We start from the raw sequence: 17,930 nt of genomic DNA on the forward strand, positions 1-17,930 counted from the left end.
CCTTGCAGCGGAAGCGGCCGCTGTGGTGCAGATTCAGGGGGGACAGGGACAGCTCGGCCCCATCCTGGGGCCCCCTCAGAGGCTTCTCCTCATGGTAGAAGTACACGTCTGTGAGCTGTTTGTTGTCCCTGCAACGGCAGCGCAGTGTGACCGTGTCCCCCTCCAGCAGCGGCCGTGCTGGCACCTGCAGCACCAGATTGTCTGTGGGACAGAGGGGTCCTGTCACACCAGGGGCGTCAGGAGGGTCATGATGGCACCAGGAGGCACCAGAGGCCACCCAATGTGAGAGAGAACTCACTATGCACAGGGATGCTCTGGGATGTCCCCAAAGCACGGGACAGGCTCTGGTCACACCTGATCATGACCCATGGAGGAGAGCCCACCCAGAGCCCTCAGGGCCCCTGCAGGTGCCAGCCTGGGGACACCCAAACCCCGCTCACCATTTAAGACTTTCACGGGGGTGCTGCGCCTGGTTCCAGGTCTGTCACGTGTAGGTGCCACTCTCGGTGACAGTGAAATGGTCCCGTCCCTGCTGCCACCAGGACCACCCATCCCTGTACCAGGTGGTGGCACCGGTGGTCCCCAAGCCCAGGTAGGTCAGTGTCACCCGGTCCCACAACACCGCTGGCCTCCAGGGGGGCTCCACGAGGAGCAGGGTGGTCTGGGCACCTGCGGGTGACAGGGGACACCAGCCTGCCAGGGCCAGAGCAGGGCTGGGGACAGCAGGGTGGGGCCATGGCATCCCCCGAGGACTCACCAGCGAGGACGAGGGTCTGGGCTGGAAGGGAGAAGGGACAGGGCTGGGTGGGGCTGGCACTGCAGGGACAGCAGCAGCGGGGCACGGGGTTCGGGGGCTGTGTCCACACTGCCCTTATGGGGGCTGCAGTTCTTGTGAGAAAGTGTTTCTGGGTGGTCCCCAAAAGATTTAGAGACTCCCAGTGGACATGTCTGTGTCACAGCCACCCGTGCACCACATCCCTGGGGCACAGGGACCTTGGAAACAGGGACACCCAGGCCACCCTGGGCTGAGGCAGAACATGGGGACACTGTGAAAAGCCAAGGCATGAGGACACCACGCACACAGCCGAGGCTGGCCCAGGTCACTCCCACCAGCTCATGGTGCCATCCCCATGACCCCATCCCCATGGCCACATCCTCACCCTCTTGTCCCCTTCTGTCCCTGCATCCCAGTTCCCTTGTCCCTGTCCCCAGAGCTACCTGAGCCCAAAGGTGCCAGTCCCCACATTCCTGTCCCCACAGCCCCATCCCCAAATTCCTGCCCCCTGTTCCTGTCCCCAAAGCCACCCTACATCCCCAGTCCCACCAGGGTCCACTGTGGGTAACATGGACTGGCACTGCTGGCATTGGGGACCTCAGGGGACCCCGCAGCCCCCCTGTGCCCCACACCATCCCCAGGGTGTCAGGCCCATGCCCAGGGCACTCACCCCACAGGAGCAGCGCCACCTTCCCAGCCATCCTGGTGTCCCCAGCCATGTGGACTCACTGTCACTGGCTGCAGAGGGTGGCTGTCCCCTCGTTGATGGCTCTTTGGCCAATGGGGAAGGAAGCAAGTTCCGGGCTCGCCCGTCCTGCATAGCTGGCACTTAGTGGGGGCAGGGTGGCCACACGCTGTGGGCTGGGTGCAGACAGGATGGGGACAAGGCTGGGTGGGACACGGTGTGATACGGGTTCCCAGGAGTGGGGGGCTCAGGGGTTTGAGGAGCCTGGGATGAGTGTCCAGGGGAATGGGGGGGTCCCAGGGATGGGGTCCCTGGGAATGGGGGTGCTGAGGAGGCGGTGTCACCGGAGATGGGGCCATGGGAATGGGGTTCCCAGGGCTGGGGGGACTGAGGGTGGGGAGTCCCAGGGGAATGTGGGTTCCAAGGATTTGGGGTCATGGGATGTGGTCATCCTGCTAAGGATGGGGTGCAGGGGGTATTGGTGTTCCTGGGAGAATCATGGTTCTGGGGAAAGAAAGGTTGTAGGGGATGGAATGAACAGGGGAGGGTTCCTTGGGAATGGGGTGCTGGGCCATGGAGATCCTGAGGAATGTCACTACTGGGTTGGGGGTTACAGAGAGGGGGTGACATAAGGAATGGGAGTCCCATGTTTTGGTTCCCAGTGAAATGAGTGTGCCAGGGGTGGGCAGTGGCTGGGTGAGCCCGTGGGCCTAAGCTCCTTGCCTGGGTTCCTCAGATTTTGGGGGGACCCAGAGCCCAGCACAGAGCCCATAACGTGCCGGTGGCCTGGGAGTCACCCCAGACAGATTCCGAGGGTCTCCGGGTCTCTGTCCCCACACCCTCAGTGACTTTTCCCTCTCTTTTTTTCCATTTCCATCATTCTATTCCTCAATTTCACAACCCCCCCCAGTTTGTTACTTGATGATCCTGGGGGGCACCTGAGCAGGGAAGGGGATGGGGGAAGCCCAGGGTGGGAGAAGCAGGGGTGAGGGGTCTGCAGGGAGGGCTGGGGAGGCTGTGGGCGATGGGGATGTCCACTTTCCGTCCCCAAACACTTTCACTGTCCCTCTCCTGCAGGAGAAGGAAGAGGCTGTTTGACACCTTGGTCACATGAGGGGGGCAGGTTCTGTCCTGGGCGGGCACATCTGGGGGGCTCCTGTCCTGGGGGGATGCTGTCCCAGGGGGGACACATGCTGGACAAGGGGGTCCTGTCCTGGGCCATGGCAGCTCCAGGGGGGTCCAGACTTCTCCATTCTTGCTCGTTCCCAACAGGATGTGAGCTGGCAAGGGCAGCAGGGGAATGGAGCCCCGGGCAGGAAGGAGCTCCCAAAGTCCTGCTCCTTGAAGCCAGTGGCCACCCAAGGGTGGGGGCCCAGCCATGCCCCAGCCCCACTGCACAGGGATGGCCATTGCCCAGCCCTGCTCTGGCCAGCCCCAGGTGGCACCCAGGACCTCAGGGTCCCCCCTGCCCCCTTGCCTTTGATTGTGGCAGCTTTAGAGCTGCTGCAGAGGTGAGAATTCTGTGGGGGAAAAAGCCTGCCTATGGTTTGCTCAGCCCTGCAAGGAGCACAAACCCCAAAGGGAGCCCAAGCAGTGGCTCTGGGAGGGCCTTTGATGGTTTTCAGTGCAGGGCTGGTTGGAAACCGTCCCTGCAGGGGCAGCTGTGAGGGAACCAGTGCGGAAATGCAGGAATTGATCATTTTGTCCCTCTTGGTAAGGGTCTGAGAGGACCACAAAACTACTGCAAATCCCACAACAATCTGGTAAACAACCTGCCTAGGACACTTCTTCTAGAACAAAACCTGCAGCATTCTAGAATCTCATGGAAAGAATGTTTGGGTTCAGGCTGTGGCCATACGATAAGAGGGAAAAGTGTGGAAATATCGAGCAGGGGGTCTGCCTAGCGGCCATGTTGGGGCTTTGGGGATTGACCCTTTCTGGATTCCAGGTGTCCCCAAAGCTGCTCCATCCCTGCCCTCCTCCCCTGAGTGAAAGGCTGAGGGTTTGCAGGAATTGTGCTGTAAAGCTACCAGAGGAGCTGCTGTGGACCCGAGACCTGCCTGGGGTCAGGCGCTGCCTTCCTTCCATCCGGGATCATGGAGAGCGGTCGCGGGTGTTACTCAGGGCGTGTGCCTGGCCCTGGGACACTGCTACGCTGCCAGTGGGCACTGGGATCCAACCTGCTGCCTTGGCGGCTCCTGCCCGCTGCCGGTGGTGATGCCGGGAGCGATTGGTGCCCGTGAGTTTGCAAAAGGAGCGATTTCCCCTCCTGCCTCCTGCCCGAGGCCGCCATGGCCCCTGAGGGGATGGAGCAGGACTGGGGCGCCCCCTGCTGGCCGTGAGTGCTCCCTGCAGCGCCCCCTGCTGGCCGGGAGTGCTCCCTGCAGTGCCCCCTGCTGGCCGGGAGTGCTCCCTGCAGCGCCCCCTGCTGGCCGCGGTTATCACTGCCACAAACACCAACAGCGCTGAGCGGGAGGGAAAGTTCTGGGTTTGTGTTGTTTGTTCTGTTCTGGTTTATAAATCTCCTCATAAGGAGCTGTTATTCCTTTTCCTGCACTTTGGTCTGTAAGCCCCATCTTTGAAATTAAAAAAATTTTAGGACATTGGTCTTTTTCCCATTCCAGGAATATTTCCATTCTCCTTGGCAGATATTTCTCATTTTAATGATTTGCCAACTCCTGGGTTCCAGCATGGATGGGACAGAGACCCCAAGAGGAGACATGGCCAGGGACTTGGCCACCTCATGCTCTGCCTTTTAAGCCAGTTGGGCCACCAAGGGCCTTTTCCCCACGTGGCACTTCTGGTCACCCAGCCACTCAGGAGCTGCTTTGGCAGAGTGTCACACTGTCCCCAGTGTGCCATGGCTGACAGACTGATGGACAGACGGGGCTCTGTCTCACCAAATGCAAGGCCTGACCCACCCCTGCCACACACAGCTGTTCCAAAATGTCTCCAGACATCAAACCTTTCCTGTCTTGGCCACCCCACCCTGTGCCATGGTCTGATCCCCACTACCCTGGCAAAGGGGGAGGCTCCGGAACCCCCACAGGGCCTTTGTGACATCCTGGTGTGGGGAACAGGGCAGAGGAGGGGTTTGGGACAGGGGACAAGAGAATCCAGAGCCTCCTGAAGGCCACATTGGCCATCAGAGCAAGGAAGGTCCAGGGCCCTGCCAGGTTCCTCTGGTGGAGGAAATGAGCTGGGGGAAATGTCTGGGGTTTGCTCTGTGTTGTGTCTTTCCCTGGAAATAGGTCCTTGTGTGACAATTTGGACCCTGAACGTCGTTGCTGTTGCTGTTGGTTTTATTCTCTCTCGTTGCTGTTTCAGGAAATTGTTCTTCTGTCACCCCTTTGGGATCTTTGTGTCCCCACAGGGAGGGAGGGGGGCAGTTTTTAGTAGCAGCACACACACGAGTGGGTGCCCATGGGTGGGACCCCCAGTGCCCCCCAGTTCCCCCCAGTGTCACAGCACATTCCCGTAGATGTCACCGGGTCCCTGCAGTCTTCCCTGGGGTCCCCGCAGCTCCGCGTAGGTCACCTGGGGATCCTGGAGGGTGGTGGCACGGGGGGACGCTGCGAGAGACACTGGCTGTGGGATCGGGGTGGGGTGACACTTGTGGGTGACGTGTCCCTCTGCGTGTGTCCCCCCCGTACTCACCCCTGGCCCTCTTGGTGACCACGACTTGGGTGTACAGCACCTCCCCCTCCTCTGGGGGGGCTGGGGGATCCGGGGGGGCCCTGAGGGAATAAAGGGGATGTGGGGAGGGAATGGGTTGTCTTGGGGGTTGGGGTAAAATTGGAGAGGTTGGTTTGAGCCCCCCACTCACCTTTCCTGGTTCTTCCTGGCAGCTACAGAGGAAAGATTGGAGGGGTGACTGTGGGGTTGCAGGGCCCTGAACCCTCTCAGGATTCCTGAACCCTCACGGGACCCTCAGTTACTCAAAGGATTCCCAAGCATCCCTGAAGCCCCCAGAATTCAGGAACCTCCCCAGTGCCCCTGAGCAACTCAGCCTCCAGAACCCAAAGCCCACCAGGGACAGAGACCCCCCTGGAAGAACTCCCAACATCCCTGCAGGACCCTCCAGCAGCTCCCCAAAGGTTACCGGACCCACAGCCAAATTCACAATTTTGGGGCTGTGGGTGCTGCCTTATCGCTCCCCAACTCTGGGGGGCTCTACAGGTCCCTGGGACACCCGTCCCCCCATTGTCACCCACACTGGCGGTGCCACCGGTGCCAGGCCATAATGACAGCCACAAACAGGAGAAGGAAGAAAAGGGCCCCACCGACCCCTGCGGCCACTGCAAGAAACAGAGGGGGAAACATCAGGGTCACCCATCACCCCAGAGGTCCTGCACTCCCTGGTGACCCCGTGTGAACCCACCTGTGACCCAGGGTGAGGCAGGGGTCTCCAACAGGATGAGCTCAGGGCTGAGTGCCCGGAACACGCGGTGCCCGTCCTGTCCCAGCTGGTTGGTGGCCACGCACTGGTAGGTGCCCCAATGTCCCACATCGATATCCCCGAGCTCCAGGAGGGGACCCTGGGCCACCTCCTTCCCGTTGTGCAGCCAGGTGAAGGTGACAGGGGCTGAGCCCACCTGCACCGAGCAGCGCAAGGTCACGTTGTCACCTGCACGCACTGGGTGTGACAGGGGACTGGGGGTGATGGTGGCATTGGCCACGGGCACTGCGGGGACACAGACGGGGATGGCACCAGGTGAGGTGGGATGGGGGTGCCATTGGTGGGGTCACCCCCAGCCCGAGGGTCCCACCACCCAGCTGTCCCCATCGCTGACCCGGCACCGGTACTGGCCGCTGTCATTGTCCCCAGCGTGGTGCAGCTCCAGGTGGGGGCCGGTGCCCAGCAGTGCCCCCGAGCCCTCCCGGTGCCAGGAGAAGGACACGGGACCTGTCCCCTTGGCCACCTTGCAGCTCAGCACCAGGCTGTCCCCGAGTGCCACCTGTGCCCCAGGGGGCTGTGCTGACAGGGACACCCCCGCGTGTGGGACCCCTGCAGGGGGACACAGGAGGGATTGGGGACACAGGAGGGGCAGGGGGACACGGGAGGGGAAACAGGAGGATTGGAGGGGAGTGGAGAGGATCCCAGTGAGCAGAAGGGGACCCTGGGAGGCATGGTGGGACCTGGGGACAATGGTGAGACCCCGTGGAAAGGGCAAGAGACCCAGGCAGGGATGCGGAGCCACGAGGGAGGCTTAGGAGACTCAGGGAATGATTTGGGGTTTAGAAAATGGTGGAAGGACCCAGGGACAGAAGGCAGACCAGAGGGTGGAGCAGAGACCTTGGAAGGGGTTGGGAAATCCAGGGAGGGCTGGGAAGGACAAAGAGAGGGATGAGGGATGTGCAGGGGGAACTGGGCAGTCATGGGGAAAACCAAGAGGAACTTGGGCAATTCTGAGTGAGCCAGGGAGGAGTAAAGGGAGGGATGAAGGATTCAGGCAGTGGTGGGGAAAGCCTTGGGGGATGTTGGGCTTCCCTGTCCCCATCCCTGCACTCACTGTGCACTGTCACTGTCACCCGCTTCGATTCGCTCCAATCTGACGCCAGCCTGCCCCCACAGCTGTAGTTGCCGCTGTGGCTCAGCTGCAGGGGGGACAGGGACAGCTTGGACCCATTCTGGGACCCCCTCAGCTGCTTCTCCTCATGGTAGAAGTACACATCCATGAGCTGTTTGTTGTCCCTGCTCCGGCAGCGCAGTTTCATTGTGTCCCCCACCAGCAGCGCCCGTGCAGGCACCTGCAGCACCAGACTGTCTGTGGGAGAGAGGAGTCCTGTCACACCAGGGCTATCAGGAGGGTCATGGTGACACCAGGAGGCACCAGGGGTCACCCATTGTGAGAGAGAACTCACTATGCACAGGGATGCTCTGGGATGTCCCCAGAGCAGGGGACAAGCTCTGATCACAGAGGAGGTGTCCCAGGGAGTGGAGCCCACCCTGAGCCCTCGGGGTCCCTGCGGTAGCCAGGCTGGGGATACCCAAACCCCCCTCACCATTTAAGACTGTCACCGGAGGGCTGCGCCCGGTTCCAGGTCTGTCACACTCGTAGGTGCCCCTCTCGGTGACAGTGATGTTGTTGTGTCCCTGCTGCTCCCATTGCTGCCCGTCCTTGTACCAGATGGTGTCACCAGCGGTCCCCGAGCCCTGGCAGGTCAGTGTCAACCGGTCCCACGACACCGGCGGCCTCCAGGGGGGCTTCACGCGGAGGCGGGTTTTCTGGGCACCTGCGGGTGACAGGGGACACCAGCCTGCCAGGGCCAGTGCAGGGCTGGGGACAGCGGAGTGGGGCCATGGCATCCCCCGAGGACTCACCAGCGAGGCCGAGGGTCTGGGCTGGAAGGGAGAAGGGACAGGGCTGGGTGGGTGTGGCTCTGAAGGGAGAGCAGCATGGGGGCACGGGCTGTCCCCAAACTGTCCCCGTGGGGACAACAGTTCCTGTGGGAAAGTGTTGCTGGGTGGTCCCCAAAACATTTGGTGAGGCAGGGAGGCATGTCTGTGTCACAGCCACCCATGCACCACATCCCTGTGGCACAGACTCCTTGGGAACAGGGACACTGAGGCCACCCTGGGCTGAGGCAGAACATGGGGACACTGTGGACACCCCAGGCACAAGAACACCACGGACACAGCCCAGGCTGGCCCAGGTGACCCTCACCAGCTCATGGTGCCAACCCCATGGCCACATCCTCACCGTTCTTGTCCCCTTCTGTCCCTGCATCCCAGTTTCTTAGTCCCTATGCTCAGAGCTACCTGAGCCCAAAGGTGCCAGTCCCCACATTCCTGTCCCCACAGCCCCATCCCCAAATTCCTACCCCCTGTTCCTGTCCCCAAAGCCACCCTACATCCCCAGTCCCACCAGGGTCCAGTGTGGGTAACAGGGAGTGGCACTGCTGGCCTTGGGGACCTCAGGGCACCCTGCAGTCCCCCTGTGCCCCCTCCCCTCCTTATCCCCAGGGGGTCAGGCCCATGCCCAGGGCACTCACCCCACAGGAGCAGCACCACCTTCCCGGCCATCCCGCTGTCCCCAGCCATGTGGACTGACTGTCACTGGGTGCTGTGGCCACCGCTCCCCTGGCTGGTGGCTCTTCGGATGAAGGGGAAGGAAGCGAGGTCACGTCTTGTCCCCATGTGTGGGTGGCCCTTGGTGGGGGCAGGGTGGCCATAAGCTGGGGACTGGATGGGGACAAGGCTGGGTGGGTCAAAGTGGGACATGGGGGTCCCAGGAGTTGGGGCTCAGTGGGTTTGGGGAGCCAGGGATGAGTGTCCCGGGGAATGGGGGATCCTAAGGATGGGGTTGCTAGGGAATGGGGGTGCTAAAGAGGGGGAGTCACTGGGAATGGGGGTGCCATGAGAATGGGGTGTCCCAGGGATGGTGTCCGTGGGAATGTGGGTCTCCAGGTTTGGGGGGCTCAGGGATGGGAGTCCCAGGGATTTGGGGTCATGGAATGCCGGTTGTCAGGAGTAGGGTGCCAGTGGAATGGGGGTTCCTGCGAGAACCAAGGTCCTGGGGGAAGGAGGATTTCAGGGGATGGAATGAACAGGAGAGAGTTCCTTGGGAATGGGGTGCTGGGCCATGGAGATCCTGGGGAATATCAGTACTGGGATGGGGATCCCAGGGATGGGGGGACAGAAGGAATGGGGGTGCCATGATTTGGTTCCCAGGGGAAGGGGGTGCCCGGGGTGGGCAGTTCCATGATGGGCACAGGGGACCCAGCTCCATCACTGGGTGACTCAGATTTCTGGGTGATCTACAGCCGAGCAAAGTCTCCCTGGGGTGCTCGTTTCCGGGACAGGCATCACATGGGGGTAGCTCTGCTTCTGTGCCCTCCCCTGACCTTGCCTTTTTTTGGGTCTTTATTTCTCTTTTTTCCTTATTTTCGTCACTTTTGTTCAATGTTCCCTCAGCCCCAGTTCCTGGCTCAGCAATCCCAGGCAGCACCTGAGCAGGGAAGGGGTTGGGGAGACCCAGGGGAAAATTGGGGAGTAGGGGGGTCAGGTGAGGCTGGGGTGGCTGTGGGGGATGGAGGCGTTGGGCTGTGCTCCCTCAACACTTTCACTTTCACTTTACCAGAAAAGAAGGAAGAGGCCATTTCTGCTCAGTTTCAGATGGGAAAGGGGGGCACTCATGTCCTGGGGGGCACATCCAAGGGGGTTCGGATCCTGGAGGATCCTGTCACAGGGGTGGCACATCCTGGGGACCCCTGTCAATGCAAGGGTGGGGCCCAGCCATGGCCCAGCCCCACTGCACAGGGATGGCCATTGCCCAGCCCTGCTCTGGCCAGCCCCAGGTGGCATCCAGCACCTCAGGGTCCCCCCTGCCCCCTTGCCTTTGATTCTGCAGCTTTAGAGCTGCTGCAGAGGTGAGAATTCTGTCGGGGGAAAAGGCCTGCCTGTGGTTTGCTCAGCCCTGCAAGAAGCACAAACCCCAAAGGGAGCCCAAGCAGTGGCTCTGCAATGGCCTTTGATGGTTTTCAGAGCAGGGCTGGCTGGAAACCGCCCCTGCAGGGGCAGCTGTGAGGGAACCAGTGCGGAAATGCAGGAATTGATCATTTTGTCCCTCTTGGTAAGGGTCTGAGAGGACCACAAAACTGCTGCAAATCCCACAACAATCTGCTCAACAACATGACTTGGACCCTTCTTCTTGAACAAAACCTGCAGCCTTTGGAACCTTCCAGAAAGAATATTTGGGTTTAGAATGGGGCTATCATATGAGAGAGAAAAGTGTGGAAATATTGAGCAGGGGCTCCGCCTGTGGCCTCGTTGGGGTTGAGGGGATTGACACTGTCGGGATTCCAGGTGTCCCCAGAGCTGCTCCATCCCTGCCCTCCTCCCCTGAGTGAAAGGCTGAGGGTTTGCAGGAATTGTGGTGTAAAGCCACCAGAGGTGCTGCTGTGGACCCGAGACCTGCCTGGGTAAGGCGCTGCCTTCCTTCCATCCAGGATCATGGAGAGCAGTCGCGGGTGTTGCTCAGGGTGTGTGCCAGGCCCCGGGACACTGCTACACTGCCAGTGGGCACTGGGATCCAACCTGCTGCCGTGGCGGCTCCTGCCCGCTGCCGGTGGTGGTGCCGGGAGCGATTGGTGCCCGTGAGTTTGCAAAAGGAGAGATTTCCCCTCCTGCCTCCCGCCGGAGGCCGCCATGGCCCCTGAGGGGATGGAGCTGGACAGGGGCGCCCCCTGCTGGCCGGGAGTGCTCTCTGCAGCGCCCCCTGCTGGGCGGGAGCGCTTCCTGCAGCGCCCCCTGCTGGCCGCGGTTATCACTGCCACAAACACCAACCGCGCTGAGCGGGAGGGAAAGTTCTGGGTTTGTGTTGTTTGTTCTCTTCTGGTTTATAAATCTCCTCATAAAGAGCAGTTATTCCTTTTCCTACACTTTGGCCAGAAAGTCCCATCATGTTTAATATAAAAAAAAATTTAAGACATTGGTCTTCTTTCCATGTTCCCACGCTCCTTGGCAGATATTTCTCATTTTGAACGACTTGCCAACTTCTGGGTTCCAGTGTTGATGGGACAGACACACCAAGTGCAGACAGGATCAGGGACTTGGCCACCTCATGCTCTGCCTTTTAAGCCAGTTGGGCCACCAAGTGCCCTCACCCCAAGTGGCACTTCAGGTCACATGGCCACTCAGGAGCTGGCTTTGGCAGAGCATCACACTGTCCCCAGTGTGCCATGGCTGACAGACTGATGGACAGACGGGGCCCTGTCTCACCAAATGCAAGGCCTGACCCACCCCTGCCACACACAGCTGTTCCAAAATGTCTCCAGACATCAAACCTTTCCTGTCTCTGACACCCCACCCTGTGCCATGGCCTGATCCCCACTGCCCTGGCAAAGGGGGAGGCTCCGGAACCCCCACAGGGCCTTTGTGACATCCTGGTGTGGGGAACAGGGCAGAGGAGGGGTTTGGGACAGGGGACGAGAGAATCCAGAGCCTCCTGAAGGTCACTCTGTGAGGTTTGGGAAATGTCTGGGGTTTGTTCATTTTTGGTGACTTTCCCAGGAAATTGTTTCTTGTGTGACAATTTGGACTCTGAACCCTGTTGCTGTTGCTGTTGGTTTTATTCTCTCTCTCGTTGCTGTTTCAGGAAATTGTTCTTCTCTCACCCCTTTGGGATCTTTGTGCCCAAACGGGGAGGGGCAGTTTTTAGTGGCAGCACACACACGAGTGGGTGCCCATGCGTGGGGACCCCCAGTGCCCCCCAGTTCCCCCCAGTGTCACAGCACATTCCCGTAGATGTCACCGGGTTCCCGCGGTCGGCCCTGGGCTCCCCGCAGCTCTGCGTAGGTCACCTGGGGATCCTGGAGGGTGGTGGCACAGGGGGACACTGCGAGAGACACGGGATGTGGGATCTGGGTGGGGTGACACTCGTGGGTGACGTGTCCCTCTGCGTATGTCCCCCTCGTGCTCACCCCCTGCCCTCTTGGTGGCCACGACGTGGGTGTACAGCACCTCCCCCTCCTCTGGGGGGGCCGGGGGTCCCGGGAGGGCCCTGAGGGAATAAAGGGGATGTGGGGAGGGAATGGGAAATCTTGGGGGTTGGGGTAAAAAGGGGAGAGTGTGGTTTGAGCCCCCCACTCACCTTTCCGGGTTCTTCCTGGTAGCTACAGAGGAAAGATTGGAGGGGTGACTGTGGGGTCCCTGGGCCCGGACCCCTCTCAGGATTCCTGAACCCCTATGAGACCCTCAATTTCCCACAGGACCCCCAAGCATTCCTGAAGCCCCCAGAATTCAGGAATCTCACCAGTGGCCCAACCAACTCAGCCTCCAGAACCCAAAGCCCAGCAGGGACAGAGACTCCCCAAACACCCCAGGCCTCCTGAAAGAACTCCCAGCATCCCTGCAGGACCCTCAAGTGTCTCCCTACACCCTGCAGGGTCACAGTTCTGGGGGTCTCTACAGCTTCCTGGGACCCCGGTCCCCCCATTTTCACCCACCCTGGCGGTGCCACCAGTGCCAGGCCACAATGACAGCCACGAGCAGGAGCAGGAACAAAAGGGCCCCACCGACCCCTGCAGCCACTGCAAGGAACAAATGGGACACATCAGGGTCATCCATCCCCCTGGGGGTCCTTCACTCCCTGGTGACCCCGTGTGACCCCCACCTGTGACCCAGGGTGAGCCAGGTGTCACTGTCAGTGCCAGCTCAGGGCTGAGTGCCCGGAACACACGGTTCCCGTCCTGTCCCAGCTGGTTGGTGGCCACGCACTGGTAGGTGCCCGAATGTCCCACATCGATGTCCCTGAGCACCAGGAGGGCACCCCGGGCCACCTCCAGCCTGTTGTGCAGCCAGGTGAAGGTGACAGGGGCTGAGCCCACCTGCACCGAGCAGTGCAGGGTCACGTTGTCACCTGCACGCACCTGGTGTGACAGGGGAACAGGGGTGATGGTGGCATTGGCCACGGGCACTGCGAGGACACAGAAAGGGCTGAGGGGACAGGGTGGGGCTGGCAGCCAGTGTGGGGGCGATAGGGATGGGGGGAATGGGTGTGATGGGGAATGTTGTGGATGGGGTCACATCAGGGACGGGTTAGGGGACACAGGGCAGAGGCTGGAGGTCACAGGTAAGGTGTCTGGGGGATGTAGAGGTGCCCCATCAGGAGACCCCAGGAGGCTGTGGGAGCTGCCCGGTCCCATCCCCGCACTCACTGTGCACCGTGACGCGGAGCCAGCCGCTCCTCTTTCACAAAGCCCCACCCTCGGAGTGCACCTGGCAGCTGTAATTCCCCCAGTGGGAGACTCCCACGGTGGGCACCAGCAGCTGCGGGGACCCCTGCGGGGTCCCCACCACCTGCCCGTCCCGGTAGAACACGTGCAGGAGCGGGGCTGGGGGCCGCAGGGGGCTGGGAGTGCTGAGGCAGCTGAGAGTCAGGGGGGACCCCTTGGTGGGCTCGGGGCGACTTTCCAGCACCGGCACCAAGAAGAGCTCTGGGAAGGAGAGGGGAGGTGAGGACTGTGACTCTGAGTGTGCTGGGAAGGGGCTTTGGGGGTGTCAGGAGATTGGAGTTCCAGCCGTGGGGGTGCTCACCGTGCACTGTCACTGTCACTGCTGCTGACCGTGACATAAAGGACCTCACCCGGTCCTTGCAGCTGTAGCGGCCGCTGTGGTGCAGCTGCAGAGGGGACAGGGACAGCTCGGTCCCCCTGAGGAACTACTCCAGATCCTTCTCGTCCTGGTAAAATCGCAGCTCAGTGACCGTGCGGCTCTCCCAGCCGCGGCAGCGCAGTGTCACCCTGTCCCCCTCCAGCAGCGCCCGTGCTGGCACCTGTAGCACCAGATCATCTGTGGGACGGGAGGGTCCCATCTCACTGAAGGGCTCGAGACAGCTCCGAGGTGGGTGCCCATGGCGCCGGGGACATCTGGGATTCTCTGGGATGCACTGGGATGTCTCTGTGTGCAGAGCACAGGTTCTCGCCACTTGAGAGGTGGGAGGCCACACAAGGAGTGGAGCCCACCCAGACCTGTCAGAGGCCACCCAGATCATTTAAGATCCCCCCTCACCATTTAAGACTCTCATGGAGGGGCTTAGCCCATTATTGGGTCTGTGACACGTGTAGGTGCCACTCTCGGTGACAGTGAGGCGGTCCCGTCCCTGCTGCCCCCATTGCTACTCGTCCTTGTACAAGGTGGTCCTGGTGGTCCCCGAGCCCTGGCAGGTCATTGTCACCAGGTCCCAAAGCACCGCCGGCCTCCAGGGGGGCTCCACGAGGAGCTGGGTGGTCTGGGCACCTGTGGGTGACAGGGGACACCAGCCTGCCAGGGCCAGCGCGGGGCTGGGGACAGCGGGGTGGGGCCATGGCATCCCCCGAGGACTCACCAGCGAGGCCGAGGGTCTGGGCTGGAAGGGAGAAGGGACAGGGCTGGGTGGGGGTGGCACTGCAGGGACAGCAGCAGGGGGACACGGGGTGTGGAGGCTGTCCCCAAAGTGTCCCCGTGGGGACAGCAGTTCTTGTGAGAAAGTGTTTCTGGGTGGTCCCCAAAAGATTTGGCGAGGCAGGGGGACATATCTGTGTCACAGCCACCTGTGCACCACATCCCTGTGGCACAGACACCTTGGGAACAGGGACACTGAGGCCACCCTGGGATGAGGCAGAACATGGGGACACTGTGGACAGCCCGGGCACGAGGACACCACGGACACAGCCCAGGCTGGCCCAGGTCACCCTCACCAGCTCATGGTGCCATCCCCATGATCCCATCCCCATGGCCACATCCTCACCGTTCTTGTCCCCTTCTGTCCCTGCATCCCAGTTCCCTTGTCCCTATGCCCAGAGCTACCTGAGCCCAAAGGTGCCAGTCCCCACATTCCTGTCCCCACTGCCACATCCCCAAATTCCTGCCCCCTGTTCCTGTCCCAAAGCCACCCTACATCCCCAGTCCCACCAGGGTCCACTGTGGATGACACAGACTGGCACTGCTGGCCTTGGGGACCTCAGGGCACCCCGCAGCCCCCCTGTGCCCCCTCCCCATCCCCAGGGTGTCAGGCCCGTGCCCAGGGCACTCACCCCACAGGAGCAGCGCCACCTTCCCGGCCATCCCGGTGTCCCCAGCCATGTGGACTGGCTGTCACTGGCTGCTGTGGCCACCGCTCCCCTGGCTGGCGGCTCTTCGCATGGAGGGGAAGGAAGCGAGGTCACATCCGTCCCCACGTGTAGGTGGCCCTTGGTGGGGGCAGGGTGGCCACAAGCTGGGCACAGGAAGGGGACATGGTGGGGGATGGTGTTACCAAGATTGGGGGGCTCAGGGGATGTGCGGAACCAAGGATGGGTGTCCAGGAGAATGGGGTGTCCAGGGGAATTGGGGTCTCCATGCCTGGGGGGATTCAGGGATGGGGGTGCTGTGGGAAGATGGTCCCCAGGGATTTGGTGTCATGGCATGTGGGTGCCAGGATTGGGAGTACAGGGGGAAAAGGGGACCATCGGGAGTCGGGGTTGTAGGGGAAGAAGCTGCCGATGGGATGGGATCAAAGCAATGGTGGTGCTGGGCAATGGCAGCCCTGGGATGGGGGTCCCAAGGGAGGAGAGACCAAGGCCATGGGGGTGCCGTGGTTGGGGTGCCAGGGGAATGGGGGTGCCAGTGGTGGGGATTGGCTGGGTGGGCATGGGGATTGCAGCTCCTTCCTGGGGTGCCGCAGATTTTGGGGTGACCCAGGGCCCAGCACACCTCCTCTGGGGTGCTCGTTTGCTGTGCAGGCATCACATGGGGGTCCTGGGGGGCTCTTCTTCTGTGCCCTCCCCTGCCCTTGACGTTTTCCTCTCTTTATTTCTCTTTTTTCCTTATTTTCCTCACTATTCTGCCATGTCCCCTCTCCCTCTGTTCCTGCAGCAATTCCAGGGAGCACCTGAGCAGGGAATTGGTTGGGGGGACTCAGGGGTGGGGGACAATGGGGTGTGGGGGTGCAGGGAAGGGTGTGGAGGCTGTGGGGGATGGAGGTGTTGGGCTGTGCCCCCTCAACACTTTCACTTTCTTTTTACTGGACAAGAAGGAAGAGGCCATTGGTGCTGAGAGTCAGATGGGAAAGGGGGGCACTTCTGTCCTGGGGGGCACATCCAGAGGGGTCCTGTCCTGGGAGGATCCTGTCCGTGGGGTGGCACATCCTGAGGAATCTGTCAATCCAAAGGTGGGGCCCAGCCATGGCCCAGCCCCACTGCACAGGGATGGCCATTGCCCAGCCCTGCTCTGGCCAGCCCCAGGTGGCAGCCAGCACCTCAGGGTCCCCCCTGCCCCCTTGCCTTTGATTCTGGCAGCTTTAGAGCTGCTGCAGAGGGGAGAATTCTGTGGGGGAAAAGGCCTGCCTGTGGTTTGCTCAGCCCTGCAAGAAGCACTAACCGCAAAAGGAGCCCAAGCAGTGGCTCTGGGAGGGCCTTTGATGGTTTTCAGAGCAGGGCTGGATGGAAAACGCCCCTGCAGGGGCAGAAGTGGGGGAACCAGTGCGGAAATGCAGGAACTGATCATTTTGTCCCTTTGCCCAAGGGACTGAGATTGCCCCAGAGCTACTGCAAATCCCACAACCAATCTGCTCAACAGCCTGACCTGGACCCTCTTCCTCCTCCCTGCTTTGCCCTGGATGGACAGTGGCCGGATGCCCCTCACCCACCACAGCCGCTCTCTCACTGCCCTCCACACCTGGATGGGGAGAGAAAATTGAGCAAAGGGTTCCTGGGTTGAGACACAGAGCAGGAGAAATCCCTCATGAAATCCTGTCACGGGTAAAACTGCCTCGGATTTAGAGATATGAATTGAATTTATTGCTGACAAAATCAGAGCAGGGTAAGGAGAAGTCAAATAAACCCTTCAATACACCTTCCCCCTGTTATGAATGACTATGCAGTCATTGGCTTTCACTATTGGGTTTTGCAAATTATTTTGGTATAATACAGTTTGTAATCACTTCTTAACTGCTTTTGATACACTACAAATTGTCAGTCTTTTTACCCTAATCCCTGTGTAGAATATATATTTTAGCATGATAAATATATTATCGTTTAGGCTCCCAAAATATCTAGATAGAGACAATGTGCTGTGTATTACAACATTAGTCATTGCAGAAGTAGCTAATGCCTTTATTTGTGTAACTAAGGGGCAATGGTGAGAATAACTCAGATAATTGTGTGAAATAGCTAATGTTGATTTAATGTACTGGTGGAGGATCTCACCTGTATGATAAGAACACATTGAAACGTAGCCAGTAAATAAAATAGAAAAAGCAAAAGAAATACTGAAAAGTGGGATTTGCCACTGACCCTTTGGTTATCAAGAACTGTCAAGCCACAGAACAGGGTGGGGCTTGTGAGCACATAAAATACATAAATTTAATCTGCAGTATGGTGTGTACATTATAAAATGAATCAAGCATCAAACCAAGCAAAAGAATTCCAATAACATGTAAACTGGAAAGACTGTGTGAATATGCATAACCCTCCTGAGTGTGTATTTAACCAAAACAATGAAAAGATGTGCAGGAAGAATTGTTGTAGTTAATGGTCTGCCTCTGGAAGCTGCCAAGCACCCAGCCTGCTGTTTACTGACCCTTTTATTTGTTATTAAACACTTAAAAAATTTAAAGAGTGAGCCTTGTTTGTCACAGAGTTTGACCGAAAAACTGAATTTTGGGTACAATAAGAGAGAAAAACTTCATGTGAACCCCCAGCACTGGGAGGGGGAATGAGGAGCCCCGTGGGGTGCTGGGAAGAGGAAAAAGAGACCCATGATGGGAACCGATGCCCCCCAGTGCCCCCCAGTGTCCCCAGTGTCACAGCACGTCATCATAGTCACGGGGGTCCCGCTGTCCCTCATAGGGTCCCAAAAGCTTCAGGTTGGTCACTTGTGGATCCTTAGGTGGGGCAGGGCTGGGGGACACCTGTGGGGGCCCTGAGAGTGACACTGGTTGTGGGGACCTGGCTAAGTGGTGACACCTGTGGGTTACATGGCCCAGTGTAAGCCACTGCACTCACCCC

The 17,930-nt window shown here is 59.9% G+C and overlaps 1 protein-coding gene and 1 pseudogene across 2 annotated transcripts; both read right to left on the reverse strand.

Moving 5' to 3' along the window:
* Positions 1-4,763: 4,763 nt before the first annotated feature.
* Positions 4,764-8,685, reverse strand: LOC311163800 (low affinity immunoglobulin gamma Fc region receptor III-A-like; the record flags this gene model as incomplete). The annotated part of the gene is made up of 8 exons (XM_084222929.1): positions 4,764-5,032; positions 5,118-5,197; positions 5,287-5,308; positions 5,675-5,758; positions 5,842-6,144; positions 6,974-7,228; positions 7,467-7,697; positions 8,589-8,685. 8 exons carry the CDS (start codon positions 8,683-8,685, stop codon positions 4,923-4,925), a joined length of 1,182 nt encoding a protein of 393 aa, XP_084079055.1. The 3' UTR covers positions 4,764-4,922.
* Positions 8,686-11,690: 3,005 nt separating this feature from the next.
* LOC311163801 (low affinity immunoglobulin gamma Fc region receptor III-like) lies at positions 11,691-14,275 on the reverse strand (annotated as a pseudogene). Its single transcript has 4 exons — positions 13,975-14,275; positions 13,501-13,755; positions 12,411-12,494; positions 11,691-11,800 (listed from the first exon to the last, which is right to left on the reverse strand). The product of its transcript is annotated as a low affinity immunoglobulin gamma Fc region receptor III-like (transcript).
* Between the last annotated feature and the right edge of the window lie 3,655 nt (positions 14,276-17,930).

The sequence above is a fragment of the Fringilla coelebs genome (assembly GCF_963513975.1).
Source record: "Fringilla coelebs genome assembly, chromosome: 29".
Lineage (NCBI taxonomy): Eukaryota > Metazoa > Chordata > Aves > Passeriformes > Fringillidae > Fringilla > Fringilla coelebs.